At 44.4% G+C, this 15,105-nt stretch overlaps 2 protein-coding genes across 8 annotated transcripts in view; one reads left to right on the top strand and one right to left on the bottom strand.

The window, feature by feature from the left end:
• ENPP3 (ectonucleotide pyrophosphatase/phosphodiesterase 3) overlaps positions 1 to 8,392 on the bottom strand; it is a gene marked incomplete at both ends in the record, with an annotated part of 45,882 nt that extends 37,490 nt beyond the window's left edge. The window contains 3 exons of the mRNA XM_081997779.1: positions 689 to 811; positions 4,711 to 4,789; positions 8,276 to 8,392. Of these exons, the coding sequence (XP_081853905.1) occupies positions 689 to 811; positions 4,711 to 4,789; positions 8,276 to 8,392 (319 nt within the window). The remainder of the gene's footprint in view (positions 1 to 688; positions 812 to 4,710; positions 4,790 to 8,275) is intronic.
• A 6,339-nt stretch (positions 8,393 to 14,731) lies between these two features.
• Positions 14,732 to 15,105, top strand: part of MED23 (mediator complex subunit 23) — a gene marked incomplete at its 5' end in the record, with an annotated part of 39,006 nt that continues 38,632 nt past the window's right edge. For 5 of the 7 annotated variants that reach the window (XM_081997773.1, XM_081997774.1, XM_081997771.1 and 2 more), the window contains one exon: positions 14,753 to 14,791. In XM_081997773.1, the coding sequence (XP_081853899.1) occupies positions 14,753 to 14,791 (39 nt within the window). Of the gene's footprint in view, positions 14,792 to 15,105 lie in introns of all 7 variants that reach the window. The other 2 variants (XM_081997768.1, XM_081997769.1) reach the window with 2 other exon arrangements.

Below are 15,105 nucleotides of genomic sequence, written 5' to 3'. Positions count from 1 at the left end.
GAGAAGGGAACAGATCTTTTTTCTGCTTTTGCACTGATTCCAGCAGACAGGAAAAAAAAAAAAAAAAAAGAGATGTAAGGGCTGAAGTGGACAGAAAAACTGACAAGAGTGAAGAAACTCCTGAGCAGCTTCCAGGAGAGCAGAGAGAGTAACTGGAGAGGAGTCTGGCCTCAGTGCAGAGCCAGGCCGGTTCCCTGGAAGATGAGTGCACTCCTCCAACTCCAGGTCCCCACCGAGCACTGCATGAGGCTGGGGAGTGCACCCAGCCAGGAAACACCCGTTCATTTTGGAAAGTGCAAGAGGTGCCGGCACAGCAGCATCATTTCAGGGCCCCGGTCAAAGATAACCTATGATTTCTGCTCATGCTAATCCACAGCTTTATCTGGGCCAGGAAATATGCACTGCAAATGCTTTGGTTACCCACAGGGGACAAAAATAGGGGGATCTGATTTGAGAAAGACACAGGAAGATTTCATGTCCTGCTAGGTCGCCAAGTCACGGCCCTGTAGGCATCAGAGTGCAGCAGCAACTCAACATCGCCATGTCCTTCCCTCCTTGAGGGAATGTGACATAACTTTTGTATATCTCCATAAATAAGAGAACTTATCTTTTTCCAATTACTATCACATAAAAAACCAACCGCCCCAAAAAATGGAAACCAGTGAGCATTGCCTGTAGGGGAACATACTTGGCTCCACACAGGTGTCCTCGTAGTCCCAGCAGCAGTCCCGGCGCTCCTTGCATCTGCTGTCACACCAGCAGCCAGGCACCTCTTTCCTGTGAGGCTCATTGCACTTGTGCCTGCAGCTGACTGTAAGGAGAAGGCAGCGAGTCTGAGTGCTCGGATAACCCTGTCCCAGACGGGTCAGTTAAATGGATCATGGACACAAGCTGCAGGGAGAAATGTGCTGAATAATTTCCCAAATCCACTTCCCAAGAAATTTTCTGCTGCGATCACTAGTGCATGGGTCGGCAAGGAGAAACAAAAGCCATAGGAAGTCCTCTGGATGTAGAAGGTCCTGGTGGCTGTTTGGGCTGTGCTCGCCGAGAGCCTGCAGCAGGGCTGTTTCGGCTGCAAGTCTTCTCAGGACTGGGTGGCACAGGAAGCAATGCCTGGGTGTCCCACTCAGCCAGCATGAGGAGGGTGAAACTGGCATCTCCCCCACTCATTTCTGGGTCTGGGATATGAGAGGAACCACAGAATCATTAAGGTTGGAAAAGACATTTAAGATCACCAAGTCCAACCATCAACCCAACACCACCATGCCCCCTAAACCATGTCCAGAAGTGCCACGTCTACACGTTCTTTGAATACTTCTGGTGATGGTGACTCCACCACCTCCTTGGGCAGCCTGTTCCAATGCTTGACCTCTCTCTCGGTAAAGAAATTTTTCCTAATATCCAGTCTAAACCTCCCCTGGTGCAACTTGAGGCCATTTCCTCTTGTCCTATCGCTAGTTACTTGGGAGACCAACACCCACTTTGCCACAACCCCCGTTCAGGTAGTTGTAGAGAGTGATAAGGTCTCCTCTCAGCCTCCTCTTCTCCAGACTAAACAACCCCAGTTCCCTCAGCCGCTCCTCATAAGACTTGTGCTCCAGACCCCTCACCAGCTTTGTTGCCCTTCTTTGGACACGCTCCAGCACCTCAACATCCTTCTTGTAGTGAGGGGCCCAAAACTGAACACAGTATTCAAGGTGCGGCCTCACCAGTGCCGAGTACAGGGGCACAATCACTTCCCTACTCCTGCTGGCCACACGATTTCTGATACAGGCCAGGACGCTGTTGGCCTTCTTGGCCACCTGGGCACACTGCCGGCTCGTGTTCAGCTGGCTGTCAACCAGCACCCCCAGGTCCCTTTCTGCCGGGCAGCTCTCCAGCCACTCCTCCCCAGCCCAAGCGTTGCACAGGGTTGTTGTGACTGAAGCGCAGACTCCCGCTTTGGATGTTCCCTAATGTACCTGCCAGGGAGCTGTGTGGGACAGGGGCTCCCTCAGGGCCCAGCACCCAGAGCCATGGGGGCTCCCCAGGGGGCAGCTGGGCAGGGCCTGGCAGTCAGGGCCCGTCCCACCACCCCAGCCAGGAGTGGGGCAGCTGCGGGGCACCAGGGCAGCCCCACTCCAGGCACTGGGTACCTCCCTGGGGACAGGGACAGGCCAAGGCCAGGCTGTTGGCCCGTGGGTGGGCCTGGCTCAGCAGGACCTGTGGCTGGGCTGGGCAGGGCTCCAGGGGACCTGGAGACCAGCCCTGCTGTGGCATCACTAGAGCAGGGGCTGATGGCCCCGTGGGGCTGAAATGGGGTCCTGGGCCATAGGCTGGCTGGGGGCAGCCCCAGGCGGCTGGGCAGGGCCCATAAAGCTTATTAGTACACTCGGGACTCTGACCATACCTCTCCCACTTAATCGTTACAATGCCTGTACAAATCCGTACACATCTGCAGGTTTGGTTGTTTTGATTGAAAGAAAGAAAAGTGTCCAAATAAGGGGCCTCGTGTTGGAAATGGAGACATGCAGTTCCTTACCACAGCTCTGACACCTTTGTGCAGGGAGAAGGGAGAGCTCTGGCTCTCCCAAGGACACCTGAGGACAAACCCAAATCTCCAAACATCACCCGCAACTCCCCACTAGACAAGATAAGCCTTGTGTCCGCATTCCCCGTACTGCAGAAATATTGTTTGAACCACTTTGAGCACCTACTTTTCCAGCTTTCTTGTCCATTCTCACTGTTAGACAGGGATGGGTGTAACTACTCAGATTCACTGGTGCAATTCTATTAAGATTGCCAAAGGGTTCATGCTTTTGCAGGGTGCACTGCCTACAAAATTTGGGCTTTAATATCCACTGTGTAGAAAACATGTAGAGATAAAATCTTTTTTTTTCAAGTTACCCAGCTTGTTTCACATGTAGAAAGTTCTCATGTTGTACCTTGCATTTTAAGTGTTCAATGCAAGAAAGCTTTCCAGATAATTAGAATAACAAACTATATGTAATAAGCATAAAGGGATCTGTCAAAAGTAGAGATGGAAGAAGTTACTGAGAGTTAAGTCTTTTATAACTGGGATCTGTTATGTAAAGAAAGAGCTGCAATTTTTCACAAATGTACATAAACATATGGAAACAGTTTTTCTGTGCCTTTTTGGCTGAAGTTTAGGGTATTTAGTTTAATTTTTCCTCTCCCATTCATTTCTGAATGACTCAAAGTTGTTCAGATGTTCTACCTGATTTAAAATGATACAGAATATAGCATGGTGAGTCTAAATCAGAAAAAATGTAAACCTTTTCCTCTATCTGTAATGGAATTGTTCATAGCACTCATAATTTGCAATCCATGCTTCTAATCTCTTTACAATATTTACATAATTATATGAGGTCAGGAATTTAGTACTTCATTAACTTTTACGCCGAATAGTCAGTACAATTACAGGAGCTATAAGGAAACTTACCTTTAGTATATAAACATAATCAATTGCACTATCACCAAATGCAAACTGTGCAAATTTTTAAACATACAAAATGACAGGTCCTCCTGACTCCTTTCCAGCCCCCTTGTCCAGAGACCACAAGCCCCCAGCACCTGTCTCAACCACGACTCCCTTTGCTCCTGAACAGCACAACTCTTTCTCACTGCCCTCATAGCAAATGCAGCTACACTAAGGTGCATGCCGCTCAGGGCTGAGGCTTCCCCTCCCACTCCGTGGTGTAATACCATGTGTTGCTCCTTCATCTTTCCCAAGCAGGTCTGGTTATGAAAATAGCAAATAAAGTTAGTCAGTCTCTATTTAGGGTTGCTCTGCAACACCGGCAGTCAGAGGCACCAAAATGGCACAATTATGACCAGGTTCCTCAGGTGAATGTCAGTGAAGACTCAAGCTGTAGGTATCTACATATTTTACACAGAAAATTGTAATGCAACATACGCATCACCAAAAAGCAGTTAGAATACCAACTCATCCTATTTACTAGGCCCATAGTATTGAAAGATCTCAGAAGGAGCTAAGACTTGATGAATAAATAGGTAAACAAGTTCAATATGTGTTGATTAAGAAAGAGACTGTGCTTCCTTGAACCCCTCCAGTATGAGATTACTATTGCTTTGATTCTAAAGCAGGTATTTTATTTAATTCACATGTGGTGTGTGTGTTTGTTCTCATCTGGATTGACCCCCTGACATGAATACAGTGCTTTGTTTTTCGAACTAAAAAATAACATTCTTCCAGATCAAAGCATTACTCGCTTTTTACCATAGCTTTACAGAAATTGAAGTTTTCACAGAAATTCCTAATCAGTTTCATTAACCACTTTAACTATGCTGAATGTACCCAAAGTGTAAGTCCCAAAGATAGTCCAATGATATCTCTTCTACAAAGCATATTTTTTAAATAAATGCAAAGTATTACATGTAATAAGATAGCTCCTATCTCAAATTTCCTAGAAGTATTATTACGATAAAATTTCCAAACCTGTTGTGAACTAGGTTTAACACTTCTGAAAAGACAAGCAAAGCAGTCAGTGGTTTAGGTTAGGTTTTTTCAAGTATAGATTGTGAGTGTACAGGTTTTATACAATCCAACTTGAAAAATGCAAGAACTTTATTTTCACAGTCGGTAAGTTTTCACAGACCATTTACATTACACCATAAAAGAGGCTCTGCTGAAATCCTTTACCAGATCTAGCTTCAGCAGCAATTACGCTGAAAGTATCATAAACATACCTTGCTCCTGGTCTCCACGGTTCAGTCCAAGTCCTAAACCCAGTCCCAGGGATACAACCACCAAAGCACACACCAGAACCTGTTACACAGACACAGGAAAATTAAAGTTCACAATTGTGATAAACTCTTATGTTTATTAGAAATTAACTGTATGATTATTATTTCTATAAACATATGATTTCTTATGAACTAATCATTTCTCTGAAATTGTCCACTAACAAATTGGAGATGTTCTGAGCCTGAAGATACGAGAGGCACAAGAATGATATTCTCATGAACTGCTTACAAGCCAACACCTTAATACCACACTTCTAACCTATGGCCGGTCCCATGTTGTAATCGGGGAAATTTTTGCTGGGGAAAAGGTAGTAGGAAGTAATCACTATATTTACCCGTTTTGCATATTCTTTATCTGTGTAAAGAGAAGGTAATTCCTTTTATTTAGCTTCTGTATTTTCCTGAAATGCTCAGCAGGATTTCTTAAGAGACTGTTGGATAGAGGCTGCAAGTGTCAAATTTTCATCCACATACCAGTTTCTCATAATAAATCACCCTGTTAGTGAGGTTAGAGGAAACTGGAAAGAGACAAACAGCCCAAGGAAACCCCATCACAGAAAGAAGCATAACATTTGGGAGGTTGGGGAAGAGCTGAAGAGGCCTCTACCAGCTTAACGGACGCTGAAGATGAATGGCGAGGTATGCTGGCTGAAAGGCAGAGCGAAAAGTGACAACCCTCTCGCAGTATTTCAGTGTATGCACTTTCCTCTTCACTAAGGCAACGATGGGAAAGAAAATGCATATCACAGAAAATCACCATAAACCAGCCCAGTTTACTTCCCATTTTTGCCTCAGAGTCTTCTTTTGTCTTCTGACATTTCCAGGAGCCACCAGGCACTAGCAAATACTGAGATTCAAAATACAGTAGAAATAAGAGCAGCTTACCCTCATACTCAGTATTACTGTAATGGAGCCTCTTAACTGAGACTACAGCAATTACAAGGAGCTGAGAAAAACTATGTGTGTGTAGGATATAACCAAGAGCACATATGCTGTCCTGTTACTTTTCGCCCACCTCTGCCCACATGAATACCCTAGGCTCTTTGCTGCTGCCCGTCCTGCCTTGCGGGCGCGGGGTAGAGGTGTGGCAGCGGGGAGGGCTGCCCAGTTCTCAGGCGTGGGTGTACAGCTGGGCCACGGAGCAGCTCCACGCCGGGACACGGTGTACGTGCTCATTGTTCCTTCCCGCAGACCAGGAAGATGCAGGCACGCAAGGCACAAAGGCAGGAGTGTGGCACACTACAACTAGCCCTTTGACAGAGACAACCAGGAGACCTAACTGCAAGTCTGGCGTGGCATATACCTCTTCTTCTGGACAGATACAGTAGGAGGGGCTCCTTCCAGACCTCACACTTTCCACTCCTGCTGCTGTGCTCCCTGCAGCCGTGCTCAGGAATGTCCTCTTTCTCCCTTGCTGCCCACCCTCTCCAGCCCCATCTCACTGGTTTTTCCCCAAGCAACGCCAAACACCAACAGCACCAAAGCTACTTCCCTCACACTTTCTTTCTTGTGCCTTTACTTTCTTCCTGCTGCTCAGTCCCTGGTTTTTGTACAGCAGAAATACCCCAAAAGTAGGAATGGAAATGGGATTGGTGAGAGAACTGGGTAAGAGAGACAGATGGGATAAACATGTTTGGAAAGATTGTCCAAAGTGGCAGAAATGGTGAAGCACCTCAAAGAGAGACCCCAGGCATGAAGGCAGCAGTTTAATCCTACATCCAGTCAGCATGGACCAGGGATCAGGGGGCACATTTGGGCTACAGCAGTGGCCACTCTTTCTGGGCAGGAAGGATAACGTGGGCCAGGGTAACATAAGGTTTTGTTTCACTGAGTACAGATCAGCCCAACCACCAGGGCATGCACTTTTCACCTTAAAGTTCACTATGGTTTTACCCTCCATTTTCATTAAAACTCACATTTGGAACTGAAATAAATAAATTATACTAAATTGAAAGTACAGTTAATACAACAACAAACATTCCCACTGCTGCAAGAAATGAGAGAGCTTAAGTAAAAACCAAAAACTCACAGCAGGTGTACAGATGAGAGGCTGCATTTATTACAGCATTTACACAAAGACCCTTGATTTTGGGACATTCACCCTTACGGTGATATAACATTGGTAGCACCTATTCAAAACCTCAGACTTTCCACAGCTATGCCTAAATGCAGGACTACGGCTAGTTATTCATAAAAAAGTTGTGCCTAATGCACATGCTCTGTTCTCTGGAGGACTTACTAGACGGTGTGACTACTATTTGTGAGTACACAATTCTCTGTCTAAGCTTTCAGGAAAAAGTTGCCAAGGAAGTACTTCATGCTTATAGTTTATAAAAAATGTAGATAAATGGTGTAGAATATTAACAGTTTACACCCCCAATATTTAGATTTTTTTTTTTTTTAAATAAGCAAGCATTTGAAAAATAGTGTATCTGGAAGAATGAATATGTTTTAGTATACTTAAATTTCTCACTTTACTCTTCCAAGTACCTCTTGAAATTATAGCTTACTTTCCTTCATAGTTAGGCATTTTTCCCACATTGTTTCTCATGATTCCTTTATTTTTACTGAAAACTTAAGGAAAAATATGTCTGTCATTTTATCCTCTCTTTTTTTCTCAATTTCCGATATTTCCCTCATATTTTATGCAATCCTTGCACAATGCAGCATTAAGCAGGAAGTTGTACTACATGGAATTGTTCTGATGACATAGAGCTGAAAAGCATCATAACTTGACTCTCTTTTTCATAGACTTGTTTTCAAAATAAAATTTTGAGTCTTTCCAAAATCAGTACCTGTCATTTTCTCTAAATTCCAATTTACAGATGCAAGAGCTTGTGCAAATATATACATATATTTTTTTAATGTTTGTTTCTTTTGTGCTGACAAACAGAAGCTTGAAACTGTATATTGGCTACAACGAAAGATTTAAAAAACATCACAAAACTCCTACACATTATTATTTACAAGGCAGCTGCATGACTCTTAAAGCCCTGGGGAAGGGGGAAAGAGTTGACACAGTATTTGAGATGTGGGACTGGCAGTACTCTACGAAACAGTTCGTTAGTCTTTTCTCAACTTAGCTTTTCAACGATGCCCTGCCTACATGTTCTGTTTTGTTAATGACAAATCCAAAGATAAAAAAGTAAGCAAAAAGGAACTGTGGCTGCTTTGGCTGCAAACACATCCATTTTAAACAACTGTCTAAAATAAAGTAGTGAAGCAATGTCTTTGCTGTGCAAAAGAACTGACAGGTTATTGCAGTAAAACAAAAAGTGCAGTCAACTGCCAGAAAAAAACCACTTTTTTTGATAAGTACCAGATAAGTACGTGATAAGTACCAGAAGAACTTTAGAAATCTACCAGTGAAGTTAGTGCATTCATGCCGTAAAACTGTAAGCACTGTAAGCTACCCTGAATTATTATATTAATACAACTAAACTTCTAAAAATCATGCAGATTTGAGAATTGTTAAATCAGCAGCCCTGAGAGAACAGCACCTACTTACAGCGCAGGTGACTTTGTACTTCAGGAGGGTTTTTTTCTTCACGTACTCTCTTGGTTTTAAAGACACCTCATCCAAATGTCCGCTGTAATGTTGGATGGTGTCAACCTGAAGCTCCATTTTGCTGAGACCTGCCTCTCGGCTGCGTGTTTGCTGCGTTCCTCAGCCTCCCCAGCGGGGCTAGCTGCTGGCTAAGACGCTGCTCCTGCTTCAAGAGGGTACGTACTTTGCTCATAGGGCTTTTACAAGATCTTTGCTTTTGCATTCAGTGATAAGTTTACAGGAAGCCAAAGTAAGCAGGAAAACGACTCAGAAAGGTCAAAGGCTGAAAAGCATTATCTGTGGGCAGAGCATCTGTGTGTTGCATTTCAAGATAAGGATGCCATTAAGTAAACTCTTAACTGGAGGTTGGAAGTAATAAGCAATATAAGCAGTATAAGAAATAAAATGGAAAAATGACACAAATGCAAGTACTCAACTATTCAGTTAAAAGCTTGTCATCCAGAGTATTTGTTACCTTCATAGAAGGTGAAGCACCTCTTACTTCATAGAAGGTAACAAATATATTAAACAAAACCCATATGAAAGTAGACAGTTAACTCCTGCTCTGTGTCACGTCTCTGTTTTCAGGTCCCTTCCCTTATTTGCACCAGAGGATTCCTCCTGTTTGGATTCAATCCATATTTGTCACATACTTCTTTCAGCTTGTTACATCTTTTTTTCAGTAGTGATAGATGTACTTATTAAAAACAAATGGTATACAGCCAAATCAAATTAAATAAAAAAATAAAAAAGTTTTGTTTAAGTACAATTTGAAATCCATTTCTATTTCAATTTGGTGGTTAATGGAAGGGTTGTTCGTTATGAAAATATACCTTCTGAGCCTACTAGGTAACTATTCAAATGTTGATCTGATTCTAAAGTTGGGCACTGCATAAGCTGTAATTTATAATAAATAAATTTGTAACATTTATAATTATAAAACCAAATCCAAAACATACTACTGTACAAGCTGGTATGATGAAACTTAACCCCATCCCAGCCCAAACCAGTACAATCCCTACTCCTTATTCTACAACATGCTCGGGTCATGTATTATCTAATATATCCCTATTAATCACCATCCTTCCCCACTGCCCATCCTTTGCTATATAGACAGATATCATTCTCTCAGTCAATGGGCCACCCCTGTAAAATGTCCATAAAATGTCCATTGAGTTCTTTTGTTCCATGATCTGGGTTCCATCCATTATGGTGTTGCTCAGGACAGGGGAGGCAGCGTGTTGTGTAGACTTACTGGCCGCCAAAACCTATTCAAGTTTAGTCACACCTGCAGGGCTGCTTGTGAGGCTTGTCCTCTCTTCAGGTGACTTCTGCTGTTGTACTTCCTATAACACTCAACTCAAACACTGGGTTAAAATGTGAAGTTATATCTATTACAATCTCCACGCCTGCTCCCTTTGAACCAGCCTATAAAGTTTAATACTGCAATGCACTCCTCCCCTTGCCGGTGCTCCGGTATGGACTTATCCATGAGATATAGTCCCTTCCCTTGGGAAAAGGACGTGGGGTTGCTGGTTGACAGCCGGCTGAACATGAGCCGGCAGTGTGCCCAGGTGGCCAAGAAGGCCAACAGTGTCCTGGCCTGTATCAGAAATAGTGTGGCCAGCAGGAGCTGACCTGTACTCAGCACTGGTGAGGCTGCAGCTTGAATACTGTGTTCAGTTTTGGGCCCCTCACTGCCAGACAGACACTGAGGTGTTGGAGAATATCCAAAGAAGGGCAACAAAGCTGGTGAACGGTCTAGAGCACAAGTCTTATGAGGAGTGGCTGAGGGAATTGTTTAGCCTGGAGAAGAGGAGGCTGAGGGGAGACCTTACTGCTCTCTACAGCTACCTGAAAGGGGGTTGTAGCAAGGTGGGTGTTGGTCTCTTCTCCCAAGTAACTAGTGAGGGGATGAGAGGAAACAGCCTCAAGTTGCTCCAGGGGAGGTTTAGACTAGATGTTAAGAAACATTTCTTCACTGAAAGGGTTATCAAGCATTGGAACAGGCTGCCCAGGGAAGTAGTTGAGTCACCAGCCCTGGAGGTATTTAAAAGACATGCAGATGCGGTGCTTCGGGGACATGGTTTAGTAGTGGACTTGGCGGTGTTAGGTTTACAGTTGGACTCAATGGTCTTAAAGGTCTTTTCCAACCTAAATGTTTCCATGATCCAGGGGGGCACCTGCTCCACTGTGGACCTATGCACAACCACAGATGCTTTGGGGTGTATCTGCTCCGGCATGGAGTTGCTTGCAGGTCCACAGTCCCTTCAACTGGAGTTCAGACTGCCTACTACAGCAGTACAGGAATAGCAGCAATGCCCTGCCCATCTGCCAGCCCAGGCACGTGGCCAGTGCCGTTATCAAAATGTCCCAGGCACAGCAAAGTAAGATGATAAGCACTACAGCAAATAGCAGCCACTAACAATTGCCAGACTCTAATATACAGCAAAGCAAGCAAGTCCCGTGGCAAGTGCAGGAGCCTGTCAATTATGAGCTAAACAGCTGTAGCAGCTATAAATCTGGTCTAGCACATTCCGATGAAATCTGTCATTATCTTGAAGCCCTCTGGCCCCACACTGGGTGACAAAAAACACTCTTGTGGGTTAACCCCAGTAGGCAGCTCAGCCCTACACAGCTGCTCACTCATTTCCCCCCTCAGTGGGATGGTGGGCAGAATTGGAAGGGTAAAAGTGAGAAAACTTGTGAGTTGAGATAAAGACAGTTTTTTAGGTAAAGCAAAAGCTGCGCATGCAAGCAAAGCAAAATCAGGAATTCATCACCACTTACTGTTGGCAGGCAGGCGTACAGCCCTTCCATGAAAGCAGGGCTCCATCACACCTAACAGTTACTTGGGAAGACAAATGCCATCACACTGACCGTCCCCTCCTTTCTCCTTTTTTCCCCAAGGTTTTATTGCTGAGCATGACATCATAAGGTGTGAGGTATCCCTTTGGTCAGTTGGGGTCAGCTGTCCTGGCTGTGCCCCCTCCCAGCTTCTTGTGCACCCCCAGCCTGCTCACAGAGAAGTCCTTGAGGCTCTGTAAGCACTGCTCAGCAATAGTTAAAACAGGGCAGGGTATCAATACTGTTTTCATCACAAATCCAAAACATAAAACCATACAAGCTACTGTGAAGAAAATTAACTCCATCCCAGCCAAAATCAAGACATAAATTTACAGAAGGAGCAAATATGACTTCTGAGAGTGTGAACTATCAGTGTAGGCACCCACGGTGAATTTCTGCTCCTATTGATGTAAAAGAAAATAATTTAGCAAATGAAATAGGATGTGCTCTCATGTATTTGATTTTGCTACTTTTACCTAATCATTGCTCTAATTTCACAAACATTACTGCACACATGATGAATTTCTATGAGATTTTTCACTGATAAAATAAGAATATAAAAATTCATGAGCATTGACCAAGAACCCAGACTTTTGTCTTTAATGACCAAGGGCCTCATGCATTTAAAAATACTTCTTTTCATCCCTACCAAAAGACAATTCACACAAAAAAGTGATCCATATGATCAATACTTAAGAGTAAAGAAAACAACAGGGAAGAAGGAAATAATTATCAATTATCCTTTCTGTTCTCAGTTACTAAATTGTAAATTTAAGTGACCGCTCTGCGTACAGTCCGACATGATACAAATGCAGGGCTAGGGTGTAGACAAACCATTCCCCCACAGGCAAATTGCATTCCTCAGTTCATATGGCACTTCCAGAAAGGGAAAGATTGTTTTGAAGAACACATGCAGGGCATCTCTGCCATATACATATCAACAAGCACCTTGGGGAAATAGGAAGAGACATTTCTGAATAGCATTGTGTTGTAGCTGCTTTCAGTTTTCAGTACAATTCCTATGGTTTTAAGCTACTAATGTAAAGCAGCTGAACATCCTCTAAGGTCATCAAGAACTAGACAGGCCTTACATATCAATTAAAAGACACTTTTATACTCATTTGTCATCCATTTTCTAAAATGAATGGCACTCACTTAAGGACAAAATCCCCAAAGCTTAACCATTTTTCTCACAAATGTTTATCATCCTTAAACAAATGGTCATTTTGATGAAGGCTTTTTTCCTAGAGTAACATGACATTTACAGTCATTTTGAAAAGTGCATTTCTTTTCCTGTCTGTGGATGAAGAGGGTCATTTCTTCCTCATGCAAATGTTGCTTTTCTTCCTTGTTTGGTGAGGTTTGCAGCTCTGCGTCACCTAAAACACAGAGTCTGACATGACTTCGTGCCTTGGCAGAGACACCTGGGTGCAATCCCTGCACATAAGTTCTGTACTGTTCCTTCTCTTGGACCTTCGGTTCCCTTAGGCAAAGCAGGATGACCATCACTTAGGCCTGACCTGTTGTGGCACCCCTGGACCTTAGCTCTATCCCCATGACCAGATTCTCTGCCAAAGGTAGGATCATCAGTAGCTTAGTTTCGTTAAAATGAGATCTGGCTAGACAAGGGGTTGATTTATGAGATAAATCACCATTGGGACCTTTTAGGGGGTTCAAAGCTATCACGCGATCCAGTTTTAAAACTCAAAATTTGGTATAGTATTTGGGCCAAGTTGTGGGCCAGAACTCTGGATGAGGTTAGAGCAAGTCTGTGTAATAAAGGTAACCAGTTATATTTGGGCTGGCATGGTACAGTTTAGAATGAATGCTAGTTAATGACATGAAATCAAGATAAAGTCTTATTAGGCACAAAATTGTGGACACAAGATCGTGGCTTGGTACATATTAAGGCTGGATCAAGATCTGGAGCCCAAGGCATGGTTAGGAATGGCTGTTAGCCTGTGAGTATGATGGAGCACTAAAGCAGATAAAAGTAAGAATAGTAGACTGGTCCTCAAGATAAGGATAATACATAATGATGAGGAAAACATCCTCTTCAGGGCTCCATTTCCAGTCCCGTTAGGGGTCACTATGTGAATGGATTAGGGGCTTGGCATAGAATTAGAGTAGATACCTACCCTGAGCCAGTCTGCCCAACGTGGGCAAGTACTGATGCAAGATGTTGATGGGACATCCAAGGGCATGTCAGATAGTACTGCAACACACTTTAAGCAAGCACACAGTGAGGAGTATAGGGAACATTTCTTACAGAATAAATAGTATTGTGTTAAAACTGAAAGCAGTCAGTCTTAATAACTGACAACACTAGTTAGTCTTAACACTATAATAGCAACACAAACAAGTACAAATGGACTTTCCTCTCTATTATATCCTGTTTCCAATGATCATTAACTACATGTATATATAGATAAATAATATACATGTAAGCATTATTTGTTTCCCAACCAGGTATTTCCCATTACTGACAAGAATGCACTGCCTTCAGTCACATGTACTACTGCCTGTGGGCTACAGCACATATCTCTGCTAGCTGTGCAACTGCCAGTGCCCTGCATATCACAAGTTCCTGGGGCTCTTTTAAAATTTATTTATAACATTTCTCATTGCTTATGTTATCCATTCTTCTATGCCTGTTTACACAAAAGCTGTTTACATTTACAGCAAATAATCCTCTATCCAGTTCCACGTGAGCTTCTCCCCTGTGGGTACACCCTGTTATTTTCCACTCAAGTCCAAGCCTGGAAATGTTAATTTTTCACTCCTCTGAGGCCTTCAGCGACCGACTAGAATTTGGGATGATCACCTTTATTTTTCTGCTGTAGACATAAGTGTGTATCTAGTTACCACACTCGCTGAATTTTGGTTCAGTGCTATTCCAGGAAACTACGTGGCCGAACAGCCACAGACAGCTCAGAAAATGCAGTGTCAATGTCAGAGAGCCACAAAACTTTGGAACTGACTTGATTTGGCATTTTACATTTATTTTTAACCTAAAAACCACTGCACATGTATAAACTATCCTTGGATGTTTTCAGATAAGTGCATTTTCAGTTTATTCTGCATTTATGACTTTTTATGGTAATAGTCCTAACTTTACAGTAATTACAGCAAACTACAGTCCCATAACAATGTAAGGGATCCTTACTTTAAGGACCAGAACATGTATTTTGTCAAATTATTCTAGGAACGGATTATTTAAAAGCGAAAGAAGCCTAAGCAAATATTTTCGTAAAAAAAACGACCCCCAAATTTTAAACGGATACTGCTTTCCCCACTTCGCCCTTGGTTCCCGCTTTCCGGGCCGCCAGCCGCGGGGCGAGGGGTAGGGCCCACCATCGCCCCCGCCGAGCCCCGGACCGGGTAGGAGCGGGGGGCGGCACCGCCCAGAACGCTGCGGCCGCCGGAACGGTCGGGCTGAGCAGTCGCTTCCCGGCGGGACGGGATCAGGGACGGAGCTTCCGGCGGAGAAGGGGCTGCCGCGCCGCCGTCTCCGTCTGACAAAGGGCCCGGAGGGTGCCGCCGCTCGGGTGCGGGGGCTGTCTCGGCACCATGGCGATCCCCATGGTGCCTATGGAGACGCAGTTACAGAGCATCTTCGAGGAGGTGGTGGTGAGTGCGTCCCCGGAGCTCTGCCTTGTGTGCAGGCCGGCTGAGGCCCGGGGCTTGTCCGGGGCCCTACGGCCCGCCGTGCGCCCCCACGTCGGGGGGGGGGGGGGGGGGGGGGGGCGGGGCGGGGCGGGGCGCATCCTGAAGAAGATAAAAAACGGGAGAAAGAGTTTTTTCATTTTCCTGGTGCAATTCGTGCGTCGAACCCTCCGGGGGTGTGAAACGCCGCCGTCCTCCTCGGCGGTAGTTCCTGCTGTTGCCCCCGGTGGGCCCATCGCGAGGTGCGCTCGGGAGATCAGCGGAGGGGGGTGGCTTCT

The sequence above is a fragment of the Phaethon aethereus genome (genome assembly GCF_964289735.1).
Source record: "Phaethon aethereus genome assembly, chromosome: 3".
NCBI lineage: Eukaryota > Metazoa > Chordata > Aves > Phaethontiformes > Phaethontidae > Phaethon > Phaethon aethereus.
This window is presented reverse-complemented; position numbering and strand designations above follow the sequence as displayed.